Genomic DNA, 23245 nt, shown 5'->3' with positions numbered 1-23245 from the left:
ACAGATGTCGTAGTGCAGTGAGGTCCTTGGATGAAGAATGGTCCATGGCTCTGTACAGATGTCGCGGTGCAGTGAGTTCCTTGGATGGAGAATGGTTCATGACTCTGTACAGATGTCGTAGTGCAGTGAGGTCCTTGGATGGAGAATGGTCCATGGCTCTGTACAGATGTCGTAGTGCAGTGAGGTCCTTGGATGGAGAATGGTCCATGGCTCTGTACAGATGTCGTGGTGCAGTGAGGTTCTTGGATGGAGAGTGGTCCATGGCTCTGTACAGATGTCGTAGTGCAGTGATGTCCTTGGATGGAGAATGGTCCATGGCTCTGTACAGATGTCGTAGTGCAGTGAGGTCCTTGGATGGAGAGTGGTCCATGGCTCTGTACAGATGTCGTAGTGCAGTGAGGTTCTTGGATGGAGAGTGGTCCATGGCTCTGTACAGATGTCGTAGTGCAGTGAGGTTCTTGGATGGAGAGTGGTCCATGGCTCTGTACAGATGTCGTAGTGCAGTGAGGTCCTTGGATGGAGAATGGTCCATGGCTCTGCACAGATGTCGTAGTGCAGTGAGGTCCTTGGATGGAGAATGGTCCATGGCTCTGTACAGATGTCGTGGTGCAGTGAGGTCCTTGGATGGAGAATGGTCCATGGCTCTGTACAGATGTCGTGGTGCAGTGAGGTCCTTGGATGGAGAATGGTCCATGGCTCCAGCACAGATGTCGTGGTGCAGTGAGGTCCTTGGATGGAGAATGGTCCATGGCTCTGCACAGATGTCGTAGTGCAGTGAGGTCCTTGGATGGAGAATGGTCCATGGCTCTGCACAGATGTCGTAGTGCAGTGAGGTCCTTGGATGGAGAATGGTCCATGGCTCTGTACAGATGTCGTGGTGCAGTGAGGTCCTTGGATGGAGAATGGTCCATGGCTCTGCACAGATGTCGTGGTGCAGTGAGGTCCTTGGATGGAGAGTGGTCCATGGCTCCTGCACAGATGTAGTGGTGTAGTGAGGTCCTTGGATGGAGAATGGTCCATGGCTCTGTACAGATGTCGTAGTGCAGTGAGGTCCTTGGATGGAGAATGGTCCATGGCTCTGCACAGATGTCGTGGTGCAGTTACGTCCTTGGATTGAGAATGGTCCATGGCTCTGTACAGATGTCGTGTTGCAGTTACGTCCTTGGATTGAGAATGGTCCATGGCTCTGTACAGATGTCGTGGCGCAGTGAGGTCCTTGGATGGAGAATGGTCCATGGCTCTGCACAGATGTCGTGGTGCAGTTACGTCCTTGGATTGAGAATGGTCCATGGCTCTGTACAGATGTCGTGGCGCAGTGAGGTCCTTGGATGGAGAATGGTCCATGGCTCTGCACAGATGTCGTAGCGCAGTGAGGTCCTTGGATGGAGAATGGTCCATGGCTCTGCACAGATGTCGTAGTGCAGTGAGGTCCTTGGATGGAGAATGGTCCATGGCTCTGCACAGATGTCGTAGTGCAGTGAGGTCCTTGGATGGAGAATGGTCCATTCCTCCTGTTCTGCCATTGTGTCCATCTACATTGGTGTAATGCTGACAGTGAAACATTTTAAAGTAGCGCGCGCTCGAAGATCGGGGACACACGGCTAGAAGTCCTGGGCATGTGCTCTGCTCCGGATCTTCACCGCCAGCGATGCTTCTGCTCTTTTCTTTTCCCATATTGTTCCCCATAGAATTTTGCACTCGGGACACTGCTCCTCTGCCCGTCCCAACGCTGCGCCCGGAAACCAACAGCCACTGGCCCCATAGATAGAAGCCACCACCTAACAGGACCAGAATGATGAGGGTTGTAGTTCTCTGCACCTGTGTACAGACTCTGTTTTTTAATCCTGGGCGCCCCGAGTTTGGGAGCGCAGTGTGTTCACCTCGGAGGGGCAGACCCGGCATTTACTGCCTGCAGTCCTTAATAAATGACTAAAATTAACATAAATGTAATTGAATCCTTGTTATGTTGGGAATTATTCCCGCCAGTGACGGCGTTAACCCCCGGGGGGCTGCGCACACTAACACTGCCCTATTCTTTGTCTGCAGTGGAGGATTTCGCGGCGCGGTCCCTTTACAAGCCACAACATTTTTGTTCTTAATCCCATTGAGCGCTGCTCCGGAGCAGTAACCGAACAAGGCCTCATTCATAAGCTGCAGAGCGGTGTCTCACCGGCTCCATGATAGAGAAAGACACAACGTCACACATGCCCATGACACCGCAGCGGCCGCCTGCCCCCCGGGATCAGCGGGGACACTCCTACACCCCCCAGACATGGCACCGACCACCCCTGCACCCCCCCAGACATGGCACCGACCACCCCTGCACCCCCCAGACATGGCACCGACCACCCCTGCACCCCCCAGACATGGCACCGACCACCCCTGCACCCCCCAGACATGGCACCGACCACCCCTGCACCCCCCAGACATGGCACCGACCACCCCTGCACCCCCCAGACATGGCACCGACCACTCCTGCACCCCCCAGACATGGCACCGACCACCCCTGCACCCCCCCAGACATGGCACCGACCACCCCTGCACCCCCGAGACATGGCACCGACCACACCTGCACCCCCCAGACATGGCACCGACCACCCCTGCACCCCCCAGACATGGCACCGACCACCCCTGCACCCCCCAGACATGGCACTGACCACCCCTGCACCCCACAGACATGGCACTGACCACCCCTGCACCCCCCAGACATGGCACTGACCACCCCTGCACCCCCCAGACATGGCACTGACCACTCCTGCACCCCCCAGACATGGCACTGACCACCCCTGCACCCCCCAGACATGGCACTGACCACCCCTGCACCCCCCAGACATGGCACTGACCACTCCTGCACCCCCCAGACTTGGCACTGACCACCCCTGCACACCCCAGACATGGCACTGACCACCCCTGCACCCCCCAGACATGGCACTGACCACCCCTGCACCCCCCAGACATGGCACTGACCACCCCTGCACCCCCAGACATGGCACTGACCACTCCTGCACCCCCCAGACATGGCACTGACCACTCCTGCACCCCCAGACATGGCACTGACCACTCCTGCACCCCCCAGACATGGCACTGACCACCCCTGCACCCCCCAGACATGGCACTGACATCACTTGGCCCCCGCTCCGCAGACAGATTTATTACGGCCGCCTCAAAATAAGGCTCTGTGCACACGTTGCAGATTAGGCTTAGGAATTTCTGCTGCGGATTTGTCTCGTTTTTGTGCGGAGTTTGTGCGTTCTTGTTGCGGATTTGCTGCAGATTTTTTGCGGATTTGCTGCGTTTTTTACCCCTGCGGTTTTCTATAATGGAATGGGTACAAAAACGCTGCAGATCCGCAAAAAAGAAGTCACATGCTACTTCTTTTAATCCGCAGCGTTTCTGCACGGAATTTTCCGCACCATCTGCACAGCGTTTTTTTTTCTCATTGATTTACATTGTACTGTAAATCACTTGCGGATCTGCAGCATTTCTGCACCGCAAAAAACGCTGCGGATCCGCAGGAAATCCGCACCGTGTGCACATAGCCTATTTCTCTGTATTCTCGGCAGACATGGCGCTATTGTCTGCAGCGCACCGAGAGGGAAAAGCCTGACAAGTCTCTAAATTACCCAAGAATGCTTCCATTCAATGACAGCAAGCAAGGACCTGGACATAAGGGTCTTATAAAGCTGCAGAACTTTACTGTGAGCGGATGACAATCCCGTCCCGTCACCAGGGAAATCCAGTATTCGCTTCATCTTGCTGTCAGTGAATGGAAACATTTAGAGGGTTTGTTACAATTGTATCCGGTCCAGACAATCCTCTGTGAGAAGGCAGCAAATAATCCTTTGCGTTTCTTCTGTGTGTCCAGCAGGGCGGCAGCGTCAGCTGCTACAGAATAAAGTGTCCTGTCCTGCACTGCGTCCACACTGTCACGGACCCTCAGCAGTGCTGCCCCAGATGTGTAGGTAAGTGGCCCCCGGAAGGAGGATGCAACCCCACCCATGCATATTGTCAGACTGCTGCATCACGTTCACGGTTTTATTAAATTGCCTGCAGACAACTTTTTTTGGGTTCCAAAATGAAGGACCACGACGCATTGAGGCACAGGAAAGAGCGTGGCTTGCTGTCAGTGAATAGTAGCTGTGGAGCGCTCCTTGTGACAATTGTATCCAGTGTAGACATCTTCCTATCCTCAGATTGTTACAATGTATCAGTCTGATCTGTCTAGACGAGATACAATTGTAGCAAACCTTCAGCTGTGAGAGGTTGTGATAGGCTGCTGCTCAGGCCGTGTGCTCTTTCCTGCAGAGCCGCACTCCCCCTCCGGTCTGCGGGCCGCTCCGAAGGTCTGCCAGCACAATGGGACGACTTACCAGCAGGGCGAGATGTTCACCACCCAGGAGCTGTTCCCGTCCAGACAGTCCAACCAGTGCGTGCAGTGCAGCTGCTCGGTGAGTGCCAGCCGCGGACCCCCATAGTGCGGACAGACCCCCCATAGGGAGCCGATCCCAGTCAGCCTCCCGGAGATGAGCCCTCCCGTCCGCTCTGAGAGGGGCCTACTACCATTGCATTGTTGTCCCCTTTAATTGCTGTGATACATTTATAGAATCTTGCTGTCAGTGAATAGAAACCTTCCTATTAAAGGGGTTATAAACTTTTAGAAAAACATAGCTGCTATTTTCCCCCAAAAAAATAGCGTCCCCCCTGACCATGGGTTGCATCTGGCACTGAGCTGCAATACCACGTGCAACCCGTAGTCAGGGGTGGCGCTGTTTCTGAAAGCAAGCCACCATGGCTTTCTAACCCTACTCACAGCTGAGGGTTTGTTGCATTGTATCCAGACTAGACGACACATTGTAACAAACCATCGGGACACAATATGTGCTTCAGTGCTTAGTTTATTGTCTACGCTGGACGCAACTGTGACAAACCCTCAGCTGTGACAAGTATCGGGGCCATACAGCCTCTGAATGTGAACAGAAAGCAGAGTTCTTGGAAATGAAGTGCACGCTTCTTCCATTCATACTACAACCACTATCATCTTCCAGAAATGGCCTTAAAGGAATTTGCTGAGAGTTGTAGTTCCCCAGCGTCCATGATCCTGACTTCTCTGACTTGACCCCCTGTCTCAGGTGGTGGGGGGTTCCTGGCAGCAGCCGATGTCAGTCTGTTCCAGGAAAGCCTCAGCTTTTATGTTCTGCTTCACTTTTTTCCGCTCTCGGTGGATTTTGTGGGAGATTTGATGTGGTTTTTACTGTATATGGGAGGGGAAGAATAATATGGCGGACCCCAGAGGTGCGGAGCGGGGGCCCGAGGGACGGCTCACATCACCCTCCAATGTGTCTGTGGGGTCTCTGCGCTGACCCCCATATTCAGCTGCCAGTGTATTCAGTGCTTTCATTTCTCGCTGTTCTAGGATCTCTGCTTGCTGTCGTTACTGTGAACATTCAATATTGACATTTACAGGCTTAGATCTTGTACTTTTCATAGCTGAGGGTTTGTTGCAATGTTTCCTCTCTGAGAACAAATCCCCCCCCGGCCCCCACGTCCTGATAGTCTGTTACAATGTATCAGTCTGGGGTCATGATACAAATGTACCAAGTCCTCTGTGAGAGTCTGACTTGTCCACAATGTTCCCATTCAGTGGCAGCAGCAGAGGTCTGGAAACCATCGTTGTAGTATTATAATGAGATCTCCTGTGATTGGCTCCTATTTCAGGACGGGCAGATCTACTGCGGCCTGGTGACCTGTCCTGAGCTGGTCTGCGCCTCCCCACTGACCGTACCGGACTCCTGCTGCCCAGTGTGCAGAGGTAAGAGGCTGCCGCCCACAGGGCACACCTCAGCTGCTGCAGAACCTCATGATACACCTCAGCTGCTGCAGAACCTCATAAGACATCTCACCTGCTGCAGAACCTCATGAGACACCTCAGCTGCTGCAGAACCTCATGAGACACCTCAGCTGCTGCAGAACCTCATGAGACACCTCAGCTGCTGCAGAACCTCATGAGACACCTCAGCTGCTGCAGAACCTCAGGAGACACCTCAGCTGCTGCAGAACCTCATAAGACATCTCACCTGCTGCAGAACCTCATGAGACACCTCAGCTGCTGCAGAACCTCATGAGACACCTCAGCTGCTGCAGAACCTCATGAGACACCTCAGCTGCTGCAGAACCTCATGAGACACCTCAGCTGCTGCAGAACCTCAGGAGACACCTCAGCTGCTGCAGAACCTCATAAGACATCTCACCTGCTGCAGAACCTCATGAGACATCTCACCTGCTGCAGAACCTCATGAGACACTGCAGCTGCTGCAGAATTTCATAATATACCTCAACTGCTGCAGAACCTCATAATACACTTCAGCTGCTGCAGAACCTCATAAGATATCTCAGCTGCTGCACAACCTCTTAATACACCTCAGCTGCCGCAGAATCTCGTAATACACCTCAGCTGCTGCAGAACCTCATCAGACACCTCAGCTGCTGCAGAACCTCATAAGACATCTCACCTGCTGCAGAACCTCATGAGACACCTAAGCTGCTGCAGAACCTCATGAGACATCTCACCTGCTGCAGAACCTCATGAGACACTGCAGCTGCTGCAGAACCTCATAGTATACCTCAACTGCTGCAGAACCTCATAATACATCTCAGCTGCTGCAGAACCTCATAAGACATCTCAGCTGCTGCACAACCTCTTAATATACCTCAGCTGCCGCAGAATCTCGTAATACACCTCAGCTGTTGCAGAACCTCGTAACTTCGCAATACACCTCATCTGCAGCAGAACCTCATAATACACCTCAGCTGCAGCAGAACCTCATAATACACCTCAGCTGCTGCAGAACCTCATGCAACACCTCTGCTGCTGCAGAACCTCATAGTACACCTCAGCTGCAGCAGAACCTCATAATACACCTCAGCTGCTGCAGAACCTTATGCTACACCTCTGCTGCTGCAGAACCTCATAATACACCTCAGCTGCTGCAGAACCTCATGCTACACCCCTGCTGATGCAGAACCTCATAATACACCTCAGCTGCTGTAGAATCTCATAGTACACCTCTGCTGCTGCAGAACCTCATAATACACCTCAGCTGCTGCAGAACCTCATAATACAGTTGTGGCCAAAAGTTTTGAAACTAACACAAATTTTGTTTTTCACATTTCACCTCTTCAGTGTTTTCGCTCTTAGGCTGCCGTCACACTATCAGTATTTGCTCAGTATTTTACATCAGTATTTGTAGCCAAAACCATTAGTGGAACAATAAGAGGAAAAGTATAATAGAAACATCTGCACCACTTCTGTATTTATCACCCACTCCTGGTTTTGGCTACAAATACTGATGTAAAATACTGACCAAATACTGATCATGTGACGGCAGCCTTAGGCTTCTTTCACACTAGCGTCGGAATCTCCCCGTCGCAATACGTCGGGGAGAGATTCCGACGCTAGCGTTTACTGCATTGCACAATGGAGGCAGCGGATGCATTTTTCCGGCGCATCCGCTGCCCCATTGTAAGGTGCGGGGAGGTGGGGGTGGAGTTCCGGACGCGCATGCGCGGTCGGAAAAAGCGGTCCGTCAGGAGAAAAAAACGTTACATGTAGCGTTTTTTTCTCCCGACGGTCCGCCAAAGCACGACGCATCCGAAGTGTGGCAATCCGTCGCAAATGCGTCGTCAATAGAAGTCTATGGGGAAAAAAACGCATCCTGCAAGCACTTTTGCAGGATGCGTTTTTTCTGCAAAACGACGCATTGTGACGGATTTAAAAAAACGCTAGTGTGAAAGTAGCCTAAGTCGGATGTTTCTCTGGTTCCTGAAGGACATTTATAAACATTCCTGATGTTCTTACACTTCTGTTGACAAATATATAGAGTTTATGTGAAACCTCAATATTCCCAGCACTGCCCCTTATTCTCCAGACTTCTGCCCCTTACTCTCCAGACTCCTGCCCCTTATTCTCCACACTCCTGCCCCTGATTCCCCACACTCCTGCCCCTTATTCCCCACACTCCTGCCCCTTATTCCCCACACTCCTGCCCCTTATTCCCCACACTCCTGCCCCTTATTCTCCACACTCCTGCCCCTTATTCTCCAGACTCCTGCCCCTTATTCTCCAGACTCCTGCCCCTTATTCTCCACACTCCTGCCCCTGATTCCCCACACTCCTGCCCCTTATTGCCCACACTCCTGCCCCTTATTTTCCACACTCCTGCCCCTTATTCTCCAGACTCCTGCCCCTGATTCCCCACACTCCTGCCCCTGATTCTCCAGACATCTGCTCCTTATTCTCCACACTCCTGCCCCTTATTCTCCACACTCCTGCCCCTTATTCTCCACACTCCTGCCCCTTATTCTCCACACTCCTGCCCCTTATTCTCCAGACTCCTGCCCCTTATTCTCCAGACTCCTGCCCCTTATTCTCCACACTCCTGCCCCTTATTCTCCACACTCCTGCCCCTTATTCTCCACACTCCTGCCCCTTTTCTCCACACTCCTGCCCCTTTATTCTCCACACTCCTGCCCCTTATTCACCACACTCCTGTTTCTTATTCTCCAGACTCCTGCCCCTTATTCTCCAGACTCCTGCCCCTTATTCTCCACACTCCTGCCCCTTATTCTCCACACTCCTGTCCTTATTCTCCACACTCCTGCCTCTTATTCTCCACACTCCTGCCCCTTATTCTCCAGACTCCTGCCCCTTATTCTCCAGACTCCTGCCCCTCATTCTCCAGACTCCTGCCCCTCATTCTCCACACTCCTGCCCCTCATTCTCCACACTCCTGCCCCTCATTCTCCACACTCCTGCCCCTCATTCTCCACACTCCTGCCCCTCATTCTCCACACTCCTGCCCCTCATTCTCCACACTCCTGCCCCTCATTCTCCACACTCCTGCCCCTTATTCTCCACACTCCTGCCCCTTAATCTCCAGACTCCTGCCCCTTATTCTCCAGACTCCTGCCCCTTATTCTCCAGACTCCTGCCCCTTATTCTCCAGACTCCTGCCCCTTATTCTGCAGACTCCTGTCCCTTATTCTGAAGACTCCTGCCCCTTATTCTGCACTCTCCTGCCCCTTATTCTGCAGACTCCTGCCTCTTATTCTCCACACTCCTGCCCCTTATTCTCCACACTCCTGCCCCTTATTCTCCACACTCATGCCCCTTATTTCCCACACTCCTGCCTCTTATTCTCCACACTCCTGCCCCTTATTCTCCAGACTTCTGCCCCTTATTCTCCAGACTCCTGCCCCTTATTCTGCAGACTCCTGCCCCTTATTCTCCAGACTCCTGCCCCTTATTCTCCAGACTCCTGCCCCTTATTCTCCAGACTCCTACCCCTTATTCTCCAGACTCCTGCCCCTTATTCTCCAGACTCCTGCCCCTTATTCTCCAGACTCCGGCCCCTTATTCTCCAGACTCCTGCCCCTTATTCTGCAGACTCCTGCCCCTCATTCTCCAGACTCCGGCCCCTTATTCTCCAGACTCCTGCCCCTCATTCTCCAGACTCCTGCCCCTCATTCTCCAGACTCCTGCCCCTTATTCTCCAGACTCCTGCCCCTCATTCTCCAGACTCCTGCCCCTTATTCTCCAGACTCCGGCTCCTTATTCTCCAGACTTCTGTTCTTCTCCTCAGCATTTGGATATCTGGTTCTGGGCGTCTGCAGTCCAATCTTTGCACTTACTGCAGAATGTCAGTCTTTCTATGATGTTTTCTTGAAGAGAAGTGACTTCTTTGCTGCTCTTCTTGACACCAGGAAGTCTCCAACAGCTTTTGCCTTGCTGCGCATTACCTGCGTGCTGCTATTCCTGAGCAAGCTCTGCACTGGTGTTGAAGTGCTCTCTTAGCTGAGTCTACTTTAAGAGATGGTCCTGGCACTTGCAGGAATTTCTTGGGCGTCCTGGAGCTTCTTAACAGCAATTTATTTTCTCTCTTTAAAGGGAACCTGTCACCCCGAAATTCGCGGGTGAGGTAAGCCCACCGGCATCAGGGGCTTATCTACAGCATTCTGTAATGCTGTAGATAAGCCCCCGATGTTACCTGAAAGAGGAGAAAAAGACGTTATATTATACTCACCCAGGGGCGGTCCCGCTGCTGGTCAGGTCAGATGGGCGTCTCCGGTCCGCTGCGGCGCCTCCTATCTTCTTTCCATGACGTCCTCTTCTGATCTTCAGCCACGGCTCCGGCGCAGGCGTACTTTGCTCTGCCCTGTTGAGGGCAGACAAAGTACTGCAGTGCGCAGGCGCCGGAAAGGTCAGAGGCTCGGCGCCTGCGCACTGCAGTACTATCTTCTGCCCTCAACAGGGCAGAGCAAAATACGCCTGTGCCGGAGCCGTGGCTGAAGATCAGAAGAGGACGTCATGGAAAGAAGATAGGAGGTGCCGCAGCGGACCGGAGACGCCCATCTGACCTGACCAGCAGCGGGACCGCCCCTGGGTGAGTATAATATAACGTCTTTTTTTCCTTTTTCAGGTAACATCGGGGGCTTATCTACAGCATTACAGAATGCATTACAGAATGCTGTAGATAAGCCCCTGATGCCGGTGGGCTTACCTCACGCGCGATTTTCGGGGTGACAGGTTCCCTTTAAGGTTCTTAATGATCCAATACATGGTTGATTTAGGGGCAATCTTACAAGTAGCAATGACCTGGCCTGTAAAGCCCTTTGGATGCAAGGCAAGGTTAACAGAAGACAATGGTTTCAAGCACCAGCATCATTATAAAGTTGTCCTTGTCCTTGATAACATTTTCTCCTGAGCTAACAAGATGACTGAAATGGTGTGAGCAGGTGATGGCATATCAGGGCTGAAATTCAGTGATAATGGGGATTTGTGATTAAGTTAATTTTCATGGCAAGAAACGACTGCAGTTTATCTAATTGTTCTTCATGACAATCTGGAGTTAATGCTAATAACCAGTATAAGAACTGAACAGTGAAATGTGAAAACCAAAATATGTGTAAGTCTGAAAACTTTAGCCATGCCTCAGCTGCTGCAGAACCTCATAATACATCTCAGCTGCTGCAGAACCTCGTAATACACCTCCGCTGCTGCGGAACCTCATACACCTCAGCTGCCGCAGAACCTCATAATTCACCTCAGCTGCCGCAGAACCTCGTAATACACCTCTGCTGCCGCAGAACCTCATATTACACCTCAGCTGCCGCAGAACCTCGTAATACACCTCAGCTGCCGCAGAACCCCGTAATACACCTCAGCTGTTGCAGAACCTCATAAAACACTTCAGCTGCTGCAGAACCTCGTAATACACCTCCGCTGCTGCGGAACCTCATACACCTCAGCTGCCGCAGAACCTCATGATTCACCTCAGCTGCCGCAGAACCTCGTAATACACCTCCGCTGCCGCAGAACCTCATATTACACCTCAGCTGCCGCAGAACCTCGTAATACACCTCAGCTGCCGCAGAACCCCGTAATACACCTCAGCTGTTGCAGAACCTCATAAAACACCTCAGCTGCCGCAGAACCTCATAATACACCTCAGCTGCTGCAGAACCTCATATTACACCTCAGCTGCCGCAGAACCTCGTAATACACCTCAGCTGTTGCAGAACCTCATAATACACCTCAGCTGCCACAGAACCTCATATTACACCTCAGCTGCCGCAGAACCTCGTAATACACCTCAGCTGCCGCAGAACCCCGTAATACACCTCAGCTGTTGCAGAACCTCATAAAACACCTCAGCTGCCGCAGAACCTCATAATACACCTCAGCTGCTGCAGAACCTCATATTACACCTCAGCTGCCGCAGAACCTCGTAGTACACCTCAGCTGTTGCAGAACCTCATAATACACCTCAGCTGCCGCAGAACCTCATATTACACCTCAGCTGCCGCAGAACCTCATATTACACCTCAGCTGCCGCAGAACCTCGTGATACACCTCAGCTGTTGCAGAACCTCATAATACACCTCAGCTGCCGCAGAACCCCGTAATACACCTCAGTTGTTGCAGAACCTCATAATACACCTCAGCTGCCGCAGAACCTCGTAATACACCTCAGCTGCCGCAGAACCTTATATTACACCTCAGCTCCCGCAGAATCTCGTAATACACCTCAGCTGTTGCAGAACCTCATAATACACTTCAGCTGCTGCAGAACCTCATGCTACACACCTCAGCTCCTGCAGAATCTCATAATACACCTCAGCTGCTGCAGAATCTCATAATACACCTCAGCTGCTGCAGAACCTCATAATACACCTCAGCTGATGCAGAACCTCATAGTACACTTCAGCCGCTGCAGAACATCATAATACACCTCAGCTGCTGCAGATCCTCATAGTACACCTCAGCTGCTGCAGAACCTCATAGTACACCTCTGCTGCTGCAGAACCTCATAATACACCTCAGCTGCTGCAGAACCTCATAGTACACCTCTGCTGCTGCAGAACCTCATAGTACACCTCTGCTGCTGCAGAACCTCATAATACGCAGCGTACATTCTAAACTTGCTGACTTCCACATTTTACAGCCACTATGGTTTGGCTACATACGACGGTGCAGCTTTCACTGTGACTTGTGTTTTTCAGACGGGTCATTCGATCGTTCGGTGGAGGAAGAGCCGCTGCAGTTAAACAGAGGTGTTGTACGTGACATTCTGCTCTTTTCTCTCTATATCTTCATACATTTACTGCCAAGTTCTGAAGTGCTCCGCAAGATACAGACACACATATGTACACACATACAGGCAGGCACATACAGTGACATGTAAAAGTTTGTGCACCCCCGGTCAAAATCACTGTTATTGTGAACAGTTAAGCAAGTTGAAGGTGAAATGATCTATAAAAGGCCTAAAGTTACAGATGACACAGATATATATATATATACTAGCTATTGAACCCGTTCTACGCCTGGGTGGCGAGCATTTATATTGGTATATTGTCTCCATCTTGGTATGTGCTGCTCCATCCTGCGTCCCCATCCTGTCATGCGCTGCTCCGTCCTGCGTCCCCATCCTGTCATGTGCTGCTCCATCCTGCGTTCCCCTTCCTGTCATGCGCTGCTCCCATCCTGCGTCCCCATCCTGTCATGTGCTGCTCCATCCTGCGCCCCCATCCTGTCATGTGCTGCTCCATCCTGCGCCCCCATCCTGTCATGTGCTGCTCCGTCCTGCGTCCCCATCCTGTCATGTGCTGCTCCATCCTGCGTTCCCCTTCCTGTCATGCGCTGCTCCCATCCTGCGTCCCCATCCTGTCATGTGCTGCTCCATCCTGCGTTCCCCTTCCTGTCATGCGCTGCTCCCATCCTGCGTCCCCATCCTGTCATGCGCTGCTCCATCCTGCGCCCCCATCCTGTCATGTGCTGCTCCGTCCTGCGTCCCCATCCTGTCATGTGCTGCTCCATCCTGCGTTCCCCTTCCTGTCATGCGCTGCTCCCATCCTGCGTCCCCATCCTGTCATGCGCTGCTCCATCCTGCGCCCCCATCCTGTCATGCGCTGCTCCGTCCTGCGTCCCCATCCTGTCATGTGCTGCTCCATCCTGCGTCCCCATCCTGTCATGCGCTGCTCCGTCCTGCGTCCCCATCCTGTCATGTGCTGCTCCATCCTGCGTCCCCATCCTTATGTGCTGCTCCATCCTGCGTCCCCATCCTGCTGCTCCATCCTGCGTCCCCATCCTGCTGCTCCATCCTGCGTCCCCATCCTGCTGCTCCATCCTGCGTCCCCATCCTGCTGCTCCATCCTGCGTCCCCATCCTGCTGCTCCATCCTGCGTCCCCATCCTGCTGCTCCATCCTGCTGCTCCATCCTGCGTCCCCATACTGCCTCTGACCCGCTCGGCGCCGAGTGCTGGGGGGCCGGAGCAGGCGGGGACACCGGCGCGCTGTGGGGGTCAGGTGCCGGTATCGCCTCCAGCTCAGGCTCCCCAGCACTTACTATATTCACCTGTCCCCGTTCCATCGCTGAGCGCCGCCATCTTCCCGGTCTTCTGGCTGTGAGTGTTCAGTCAGAGGGCGGCGCCGGCGCCGGCGCCGCCCTCTGACTGAACACTCACAGCCAGAAGACCGGGAAGATGGCGGCGCTCAGCGATGGAACGGGGACAGGTGAATATGTCCGATACTCACCCTCCTGGCGGTCCCTGCTTCTCTGTTGGAGATCGCGGTGTGCGTTCAGTGTGAACGCACACCGCGATCTCCCGGGAGCATCGCTCTGTGAGGCCCAGACTGCGCCGGCGCTTGCGCTTGCGCAGTCTATAGAGGCTTCGGACAGAGTGACGCTCCCAGCGTTATATTATAGATATATAGATAGATATATATATATATATATATATATATATATATATATATGAGGCACCCTTGGAGATTTGTGTGCTCAGATAACTTTGACCGAGGTTTCAGCCCTTAATTAGCCTGTAAGGGTAATGACTTGTTCACCATCATTGTTAGGAAAGGGCAGGTGATGCAAATTTACAGCTTTATAAAAACCATCTGCCTCTAACCTTGTGCCGAAAACAGCAGCCATGGGTTCTTCTAAGCAGCTGCCGAGCACTCTGAGAATGAGAATGGTGGAGGCCCACAAAGCAGGAGGTTATAAGAAGAGAGCAAAGCGTTCACGTTGTCCTTACCTCAGTTCAAAATGTAATTCAGAAATGGCTGTTACCAGGAACAGTGGAGGTCAAGATAAGGTCTGAAAGACCCAAGAAAAATTTCAGTGAGAGCTGCTTGTAGGATTGCTAAAGATGAAAATCAGATTCCTCTCTTGACTGCAAAAGATGTTCAGAAAGATTTAGCAGACTCTGGAGTTGTGGTACATTGTTCTACTGTTCAGAGACACTTACATGGAAGAGTCATCAGAAGAAAACCTCTCCTGCATCCTCACCATAAAACTCAGCATCAGAAGTATGCAAAAGAACATCTAAACAAACCTGATGCATTTTGGAAACAAGTCCTGTGGACTGATGAAGTTAAATAGAAATCTGTGGCCACAATGATCAAAGGTACAGTATGTGTGGATAAAACAGGGCACAGAATTTCAGGGAAAAAAAAAAACATCTCGCCAGCCATTAAGCATGGGGGTGGCTCAATCATGCTTTGGGGTTGTGTTGCGGCCAATGGCATGGGGAACATTTCACGGGTAGAAGGAAGAATGGATTCAATTAAATTTCAACAAATTCTTAATGCAAACCTAACACCATCTGTAAAAAAGCTGAAGGTGAAGAGAAGAAGAGGAAGAGGATGACTGCTACAAATGGAGAATGATCCTAAACATGTCACATTCCACAATAGACGACCTCTAAAGGCGCAAGCTGAAGGTTTTACAATGGCCCTCACAGTCCCCTGATCTGAACATCATTGGAAATCTGTGACTAGACCTCAAAATAGCAGAGGAAGCAAAACGTCCAGGAATCTCACAGAACTGGAGGAATTCTCCAAGGAAGAACGGAGGAAAATCCCTCAAACAAGAACTGAAAGACTCTTTTCTGGCTACAAAAAGAGTTTACAAGCTGTGATACTTGTAAGAGGGGGCACTACTAGGTACTAACCATGCAGGGTGCCCAAACTTTTGCATCTGCTCATTTTCTTTTTTTTTATTTTTAAAATGTAAAAGATAAAAATATATACCGTATATATTTTTGCCTAAAATACAAATGAAATGTGTCATCTGTAACATTAGGCCTTTTAGAGATAATTTCATCTTCAACTTGCTTAACTGTTCAAAATTTTTACATGCCAATTTATCACACACGTACAGGCGCGCACATACCCACACATGCAGGCACGCACACAGACACACACATACAGGCACGTACATATACACACATACAGGCACGCACATACAGACACGCACATATACAGTTGTGCTCAAAAGTTTACACACCCCGGCAGAATTTTTGCTTTCTTGGCCTTTTTTCAGAGAATATGAATGATAACACCAAAACTTTTTATCCACTCATGGTTAATGGTTGGGTGAAGCCATTTATTGTCAAACTACTGTGTTTTCTCTTTTTAAATCATAATGACAACCCAAAACATCCAAATGACCCTGATCAGAAGTTCACATCCCCTGGTGATTTTGGCCTGATAACATGCACAGAAGTTGATACAAATGGATGTGACTGGCTACTAAAGGGAACATCCTCACCTGTGACCTGTTTGCTTGTAATCAGTGTGTGCATAAAAGTTAAGTGAGTTTCTGGGATCCAGACAGACTCTTGCATCTTTCATCCAGCCACTGACAGTTCTGGATTGTGAGTCATGGGGAAAGCAAAAGAATTGTCAGCGGATCTGCGGCAAAAGGTAGTTAAATTGTATAAAACAGGAAAGGAATACAAAAAGATATCCAAGCAATTGATAATGCCAGTCAGCAGCATTCACTGTTATAAATAGGTAATTCAGAACCACAATAGACCTTGAAGTTCAGAGCACACAAAGTGACCTGACAATTACCAAAAACATAGGACGAGCTCTGAGACGTGGGAACTATGCTGACTGCAATCCCTAATCCTATCCAACCACACTAAAGGTAGCCGTGGAGCGCTCCTGACCAGTCCTATGCGCCTCGAGCACAGCCTGAGAAACTAGCTAGCCCTAAGAAAGAAAAATAAGCCTACCTTGCCTCAGAGAAATACCCCAAAGGAAAAGGCAGCCCCCCACATATAATGACTGTGAGTTGAGATGAAAATACAAACGCAGAGATGAAATAGATTTAGCAAAGTGAGGCCCAACTTACTGAACAGACCAAAGATAGGAAAGATTGCTTTGCGGTCAACACAAAACCCTACAAACAACCACGCAGAGGGGGCAAAGACCAAACCAATATAGCAACTGGACAGAAAAAATAGCAAACAAAAATAACACAAGCAAAACTTAGCTTATGCAGGAAGACAGGCCACAGGAACGATCCAGGAGGAAGCAAGACCAATACTGGAACATTGACTGGAGGCCAGGATCAAAACACTAGGTGGAGTTAAATAGAGCAGCACTTAACGACTTAACCTCATGACCTGAGGAAGGAAACTCAGAAGCCGCAGTACCACTCCCATCCACCAAAGGAAGCTCATAGACAGAACCAGCCGAAGTACCACTCACGACCACAGGAGGGAGCTTGGCCACAGAATTCACAACAGTACCCCCCCTTGAGGAGGGGTCACCGAACCCTCACCAGAGCCCCCAGGCCGACCAGGATGAGCCACATGAAAGGCACGAACCAGATCGGCAGCATGGACATCAGAGGCAAAGACCCAGGAATTATCTTCCTGACCATAACCTTTCCACTTAACCAGATACTGGAGTTTCCGTCTCGAAACACGAGAATCCAAAATCTTCTCCACTATATACTCCAACTCCGCTTCAACCAAAACCGGAGCAGGAGGATCAATAGATGGAACCACAGGTGCCACGTATCTCCGCAACAATGACCTATGGAACACGTTATGGATGGAAAAAGAAGCTGGAAGAGTCAAACGAAAAGACACAGGATTAAGAACCTCAGAAATCCTATATGGACCAATGAAACGAGGCTTAAACTTAGGAGAGGAATCCTTCATAGGAACATATAACGAGATGACAACCAAACCAAATCCCCAACACGAAGTCGGGGACCCACACAGCGCCTGCGGTTAGCAAAACGTTGAGCCTTCTCCTGGGACAAAGTCAAATTGTCCACTACATGAGTCCAAATCTGCTGCAACCTATCCACCACAGTATCCACACCAGGACAGTCCGAAGACTCAACCTGTCCTGAAGAGAAACGAAGATGGAACCCAGAATTGCAGAAAAACGGCGAAACCAAAGTAGCCGAGCTGGCCCGATTATTAAGGGCGAACTCAGCCAAAGGCAAAAAGGACACCCAATCATCCTGATCAGCAGAAACAAAACATCTCAGATATGTTTCCAAGGTCTGATTGGTTCGTTCAGTCTGGCCATTTGTCTGAGGATGGAAAGCCGAGGAAAAAGACAAATCAATGCCCATCCTAGCACAAAAGGCTCGCCAAAACCTCGAAACAAACCGGGAACCTCTGTCAGAAACGATGTTCTCTGGAATGCCATGTAAACGAACCACATGCTGGAAGAACAATGGCACCAAATCAGAGGAGGAAGGTAATTTAGACAAGGGCACCAAATGGACCATCTTAGAGAAGCGATCACAGACCACCCAAATGACCGACATTCTTTGAGAGACGGGGAGATCCGAAATAAAATCCATAGAGATATGTGTCCAAGGCCTCTTTGGGACCGGCAAGGGCAAAAGCAACCCACTGGCACGAGAACAGCAGGGCTTAGCCCGAGCACAAGTCCCACAGGACTGCACAAAAGAACGCACATCCCGCGACAGAGACGGCCACCAAAAGGATCTAGCCACCAAATCTCTGGTACCAAAGATTCCAGGATGACCAGCCAACACCGAACAATGAACCTCAGAGATAACTTTATTCGTCCACCTATCAGGGACAAACAGCCTCTCCGCTGGGCAACGGTCAGGTCTATTAGCCTGAAATTTTTGCAGCACCCGCCGCAAATCAGGGAAGATGGCAGACAAAATTACCCCCTCTTTGAGAATACCCGCCGGCTCAGGCAAACCCGGAGAATCGGGCAAAAAACTCCTAGACAGGGCATCCGCCTTCACATTTTTAGAGCCCGGAAGGTACGAAACCACAAAGTCAAAACGGGAGAAAAACAGCGACCAACGAGCCTGTCTGGGATTCAACCGTTTGGCAGACTCAAGATAAGTCAAGTTCTTGTGATCAGTCCAGACCACCACGCGATGCTTAGCTCCTTCAAGCCAATGACGCCACTCCTCGAATGCCCACTTCATGGCTAGCAACTCTCGATTGCCAACATCATAATTTCGCTCAGCAGGCGAAAATTTCCTGGAAAAGAAGGCACATGGTTTCATCACCGAGCAATCAGAACTTCTCTGCGACAAAAAAGCCCCTGCTTCAATCTCAGAAGCATCAACCTCGACCTGGAATGGAAGCGAAACATCTGGTTGACACAACACAGGGGCAGAAGAAAAACGACGCTTCAACTCCTGAAAAGCTTCCACAGCAGCAGAAGACCAATTGACCACATCAGCACCCTTCTTGGTTAAATCAGTCAACGGTTTAGCAATACTAGAAAAATTATTGATGAAGCGACGATAAAAATTAGCAAAGCCCAGGAACTTCTGCAGACTCTTCAGAGATGTTGGCTGAGTCCAATCATAAATGGCTTGAACTTTAACAGGGTCCATCTCGATAGTAGAAGGGGAAAAAATGAAACCCAAAAATGAAACCTTCTGAACACCAAAGAGACACTTTGACCCCTTCACAAACAAAGAATTAGCACGCAGGACCTGGAACACCATTCTGACCTGCTTCACATGAGACTCCCAATCATCCGAGAAGACCAAAATATCATCCAAGTATACAATCAGGAATTTATCCAGGTACTCTCGGAAGATGTCATGCATAAAGGACTGAAACACTGATGGAGCATTAGAAAGCCCGAATGGCATAACCAGGTACTCAAAATGGCCTTCGGGCGTATTAAATGCTGTCTTCCATTCATCGCCCCGTTTAATACGCACAAGATTATATGCACCACGAAGATCTATATTGGTGAACCAACTAGCCCCCTTAATCCGAGCAAACAAATCAGACAGCAGCGGCAAGGGGTACTGAAATTTGACCGTAATTTTATTTAGAAGGCGGTAATCAATACAAGGTCTCAGCGAACCATCCTTCTTGGCCACAAAAAAGAACCCCGCTCCCAATGGCGACGATGACGGGCGAATATGACCCTTCTCCAAGGATTCCTTTATATAAATCCGCATAGCGGCGTGCTCAGGTACAGATAAATTAAACAGTCGACCCTTAGGAAACTTACTACCAAGAATCAAATCGATAGCACAATCACAATCCCTATGCGGAGGTAGGGCATTGGACTTGGGCTCATCGAATACATCCCGGTAATCAGACAAGAACTCTGGGACCTCAGAAGGGGTGGATGACGAAATAGAGAGAAATGGAACATCACCATGCACCCCCTGACAACCCCAGCTGGACACAGACATTGATTTCCAATCTAATACTGGGTTATGGACTTGTAGCCATGGCAACCCCAACACGACCACATCATGCAGATTATGCAACACCAGAAAGCGAATATCCTCCTGATGAGCAGGAGCCATGCACATGGTCAGCTGGGTCCAATACTGAGGCTTATTCTTGGCCAAAGGCGTAGCATCAATTCCTCTCAATGGAATAGGACACTGCAAGGGCTCCAAGACAAACCCACAGCGCCTAGCATACTCCAAGTCCATCAAATTCAGGGCAGCGCCTGAATCCACAAATGCCATGACCGAATAGGACGACAAAGAGCAGATCAAAGTAACGGATAAAAGAAATTTCGACTGTACCGTACCAATGGTGGCAGACCTAGCGAACCGCTTAGTGTGCTTAGGACAATCGGAGATAGCATGAGTGGAATCACCACAGTAGAAACACAGCCCATTCTGACGTCTGTGTTCTTGCCTTTCAGCTCTGGTCAAAGTCCTATCGCACTGCATAGCCTCAGGTTTATGCTCAGATAATACCGCCAAATGGTGCACAGATTTACGCTCACGCAAGCGTCGACCGATCTGAATGGCCAAAGACATAGACTCATTCAGACCAGCAGGCATAGGAAATCCCACCATGACATCTTTAAGGGCTTCAGAGAGACCCTTTCTGAAAATAGCTGCCAGCGCACATTCATTCCATTGAGTGAGCACGGACCACTTTCTAAACTTCTGACAATAAATCTCTATCTCATCCTGACCCTGACACAGAGCCAGCAAATTTTTCTCTGCCTGATCCACTGAATTAGGCTCATCGTACAGCAATCCGAGCGCCAGAAAAAACGCATCAATATTACATAATGCAGGATCTCCTGGTGCAAGGGAAAATGCCCAGTCTTGAGGGTCGCCACGTAATAAAGAAATAATGATCTTAACTTGTTGAACTGGGTCACCAGAGGAGCGGGGTTTCAAGGCCAGAAATAGTTTACAATTATTTTTAAAATTCAAAAACTTAGCTCTATCTCCAGAAAATAACTCAGGAATAGGAATTTTAGGTTCTAACATAGGATTCTGAACCACTAAATCTTGAATATTCTGTACATTTATAGCGAGATTATCCATCAAAGAGGACAGACCTTGAATGTCCATGTCCACACCTGTGTTCTGAACCACCCTGATGTAAAGGGGAAAAGAAAGACAGAACACAGTGCAAAGAAAAAAAATGGTCTCAGAACTTCTCTTTTCCCTCTATTGAGAAGCATTAGTACTTTGGGCCTCCAGTACTGTTATAAATAGGTAATTCAGAACCACAATAGACCTTGAAGTTCAGAGCACACAAAGTGACCTGACAATTACCAAAAACATAGGATGAGCTCTGAGACGTGGGAACTCTGCTGACCGCAATCCCTAATCCTATCCAACCACACTAAAGGTAGCCGTGGAGCGCTCCTGACCAGTCCTATGCGCCTCGAGCACAGCCTGAGAAACTAGCTAGCCCTAAGAAAGAAAAATAAGCCTACCTTGCCTCAGAGAAATACCCCAAAGGAAAAGGCAGCCCCCACATATAATGACTGTGAGTTGAGATGAAAATACAAACGCAGAGATGAAATAGATTTAGCAAAGTGAGGCCCAACTTACTGAACAGACCGAAGATCGGAAAGATTGCTTTGCGGTCAACACAAAACCCTACAAACAACCACGCAGAGGGGGCAAAAAGACCCTCCGCACCGACTAACGGTACGGAGGTGCTCCCTCTGCGTCCCAGAGCTTCCAGCAAGCAAGAAAAACCAATATAGCAAGCTGGACAGAAAAAGTAGCAAACAAAAATAACACAAGCAAAACTTAGCTTATGCAGGATAGACAGGCCACAGGAACGATCCAGGAGGAAGCAAGACCAATACTAGAACATTGACTGGAGGCCAGGATCAAAGCACTAGGTGGAGTTAAATAGAGCAGCACCTAACGACTTAACCTCATAACCTGAGGAAGGAAACTCAGAAGCCGCAGTACCACTCCCATCCACCAAAGGAAGCACATAGACAGAACCAGCCGAAGTACCACTCACGACCACAGGAGGGAGCATGGCCACAGAATTCACAACAATTCACACTGTGATTAACCAATGAAAAATCAGGGGTTCTGTAAAAACAAAACCACGGTCAGGTAGACCAACAAAAATGTCGTCCACAACTGCCAGGAAAATTGTTCGGGATGCAAAGAAAAACCCACAAATAACATCACTGAAATACAGGACTCTCTGAAAACTAGTGGAGTGGCTGGATCAAGATGCACAATAAGGAGGCACTTGAAGAAAAATGGGCAGCATGGTCGAGTCGCCAGAAGAAAGCCATTACTGTGCAAATGCCACAAAGTATCTCACCTACAATATGCAGAACAGCACAGAGACAAGCCGCAAAACTTCTGGAACAAGGTAATCTGGAGTGATGAGACAAAAATTGAACTTTTTGGCCACAACCATAAACATTACATTTGGAGAGAGGTCAACAAGGCCTATGATGAAAGCAGCACCATTCCTACTGTAAAGCATGGAGGTGGATCGCTGATGTTTTGGGGATGTGTGAGCTACAAAGGCACAGGAAACTTGGTCAAAGTTGAAGGAAAGATGAATGCAGCACGTTATCAGTAAACACTGGAGGCAAATTTGCACTCATCAGCCCAGAAGCTGCACATGTGACGTACTTGGACGTTCCAACATGACAACGATCCAAAGCACAAGGCCAAGTCGACCTGTCATTGGCTACAGCAGAAGAAAGTGAATGTTCTGGAGTGGCCATCTCAATCTCCTGACCTCAATATCATTGAGCCACTCTGGGGAGATTTCAACAGTGCAGTTCATGCTACACAGCCCAGGAATTTGCAGGAACTGGAGGCATTTACCAAGAAGAGTGGGCAGCTTTACTATCTGAGAAAATAAAGAACCTCAACCACAACTACCACAAAAGAATTCAAGCTGTCATTGATGTTAGAGGGGGCAATACACGGTATTAAGAAATGGATATGTGAACTTTTGATCAGGATCATTTGGATGTTTTGGGTTGTCATTATGATTTATAAAGAGAAAACACAGTAGTGACAATAAATAATAATAATAATAATAATAATTTTTATTTATATAGCGCCAACATATTCCGCAGCGCTTTACAAATTATAGAGGGGACTTGTACATACAATAGACATTACAGCATAACAGAAATACAGTTCAAAACAGATACCAGAGGAAT

At 49.6% G+C, this 23245-nt stretch overlaps 1 protein-coding gene across 1 annotated transcript in view; it reads left to right on the top strand.

Annotated features, from left to right (window-relative positions):
- The window catches only part of CHRDL2 (chordin like 2), a 133372-nt gene that overhangs the window by 80215 nt on the left and 29912 nt on the right, over positions 1–23245 (top strand). The window contains exons 3-6 of the mRNA XM_069760312.1: positions 3869–3962; positions 4306–4448; positions 5716–5809; positions 12559–12614. Coding sequence (XP_069616413.1) covers positions 3869–3962; positions 4306–4448; positions 5716–5809; positions 12559–12614 — 387 coding nt within the window. The remainder of the gene's footprint in view (positions 1–3868; positions 3963–4305; positions 4449–5715; positions 5810–12558; positions 12615–23245) is intronic.

The sequence above is a fragment of the Ranitomeya imitator genome, chromosome 3 (assembly GCF_032444005.1).
Source record: "Ranitomeya imitator isolate aRanImi1 chromosome 3, aRanImi1.pri, whole genome shotgun sequence".
Taxonomy (NCBI): domain Eukaryota; kingdom Metazoa; phylum Chordata; class Amphibia; order Anura; family Dendrobatidae; genus Ranitomeya; species Ranitomeya imitator.
This window is presented reverse-complemented; position numbering and strand designations above follow the sequence as displayed.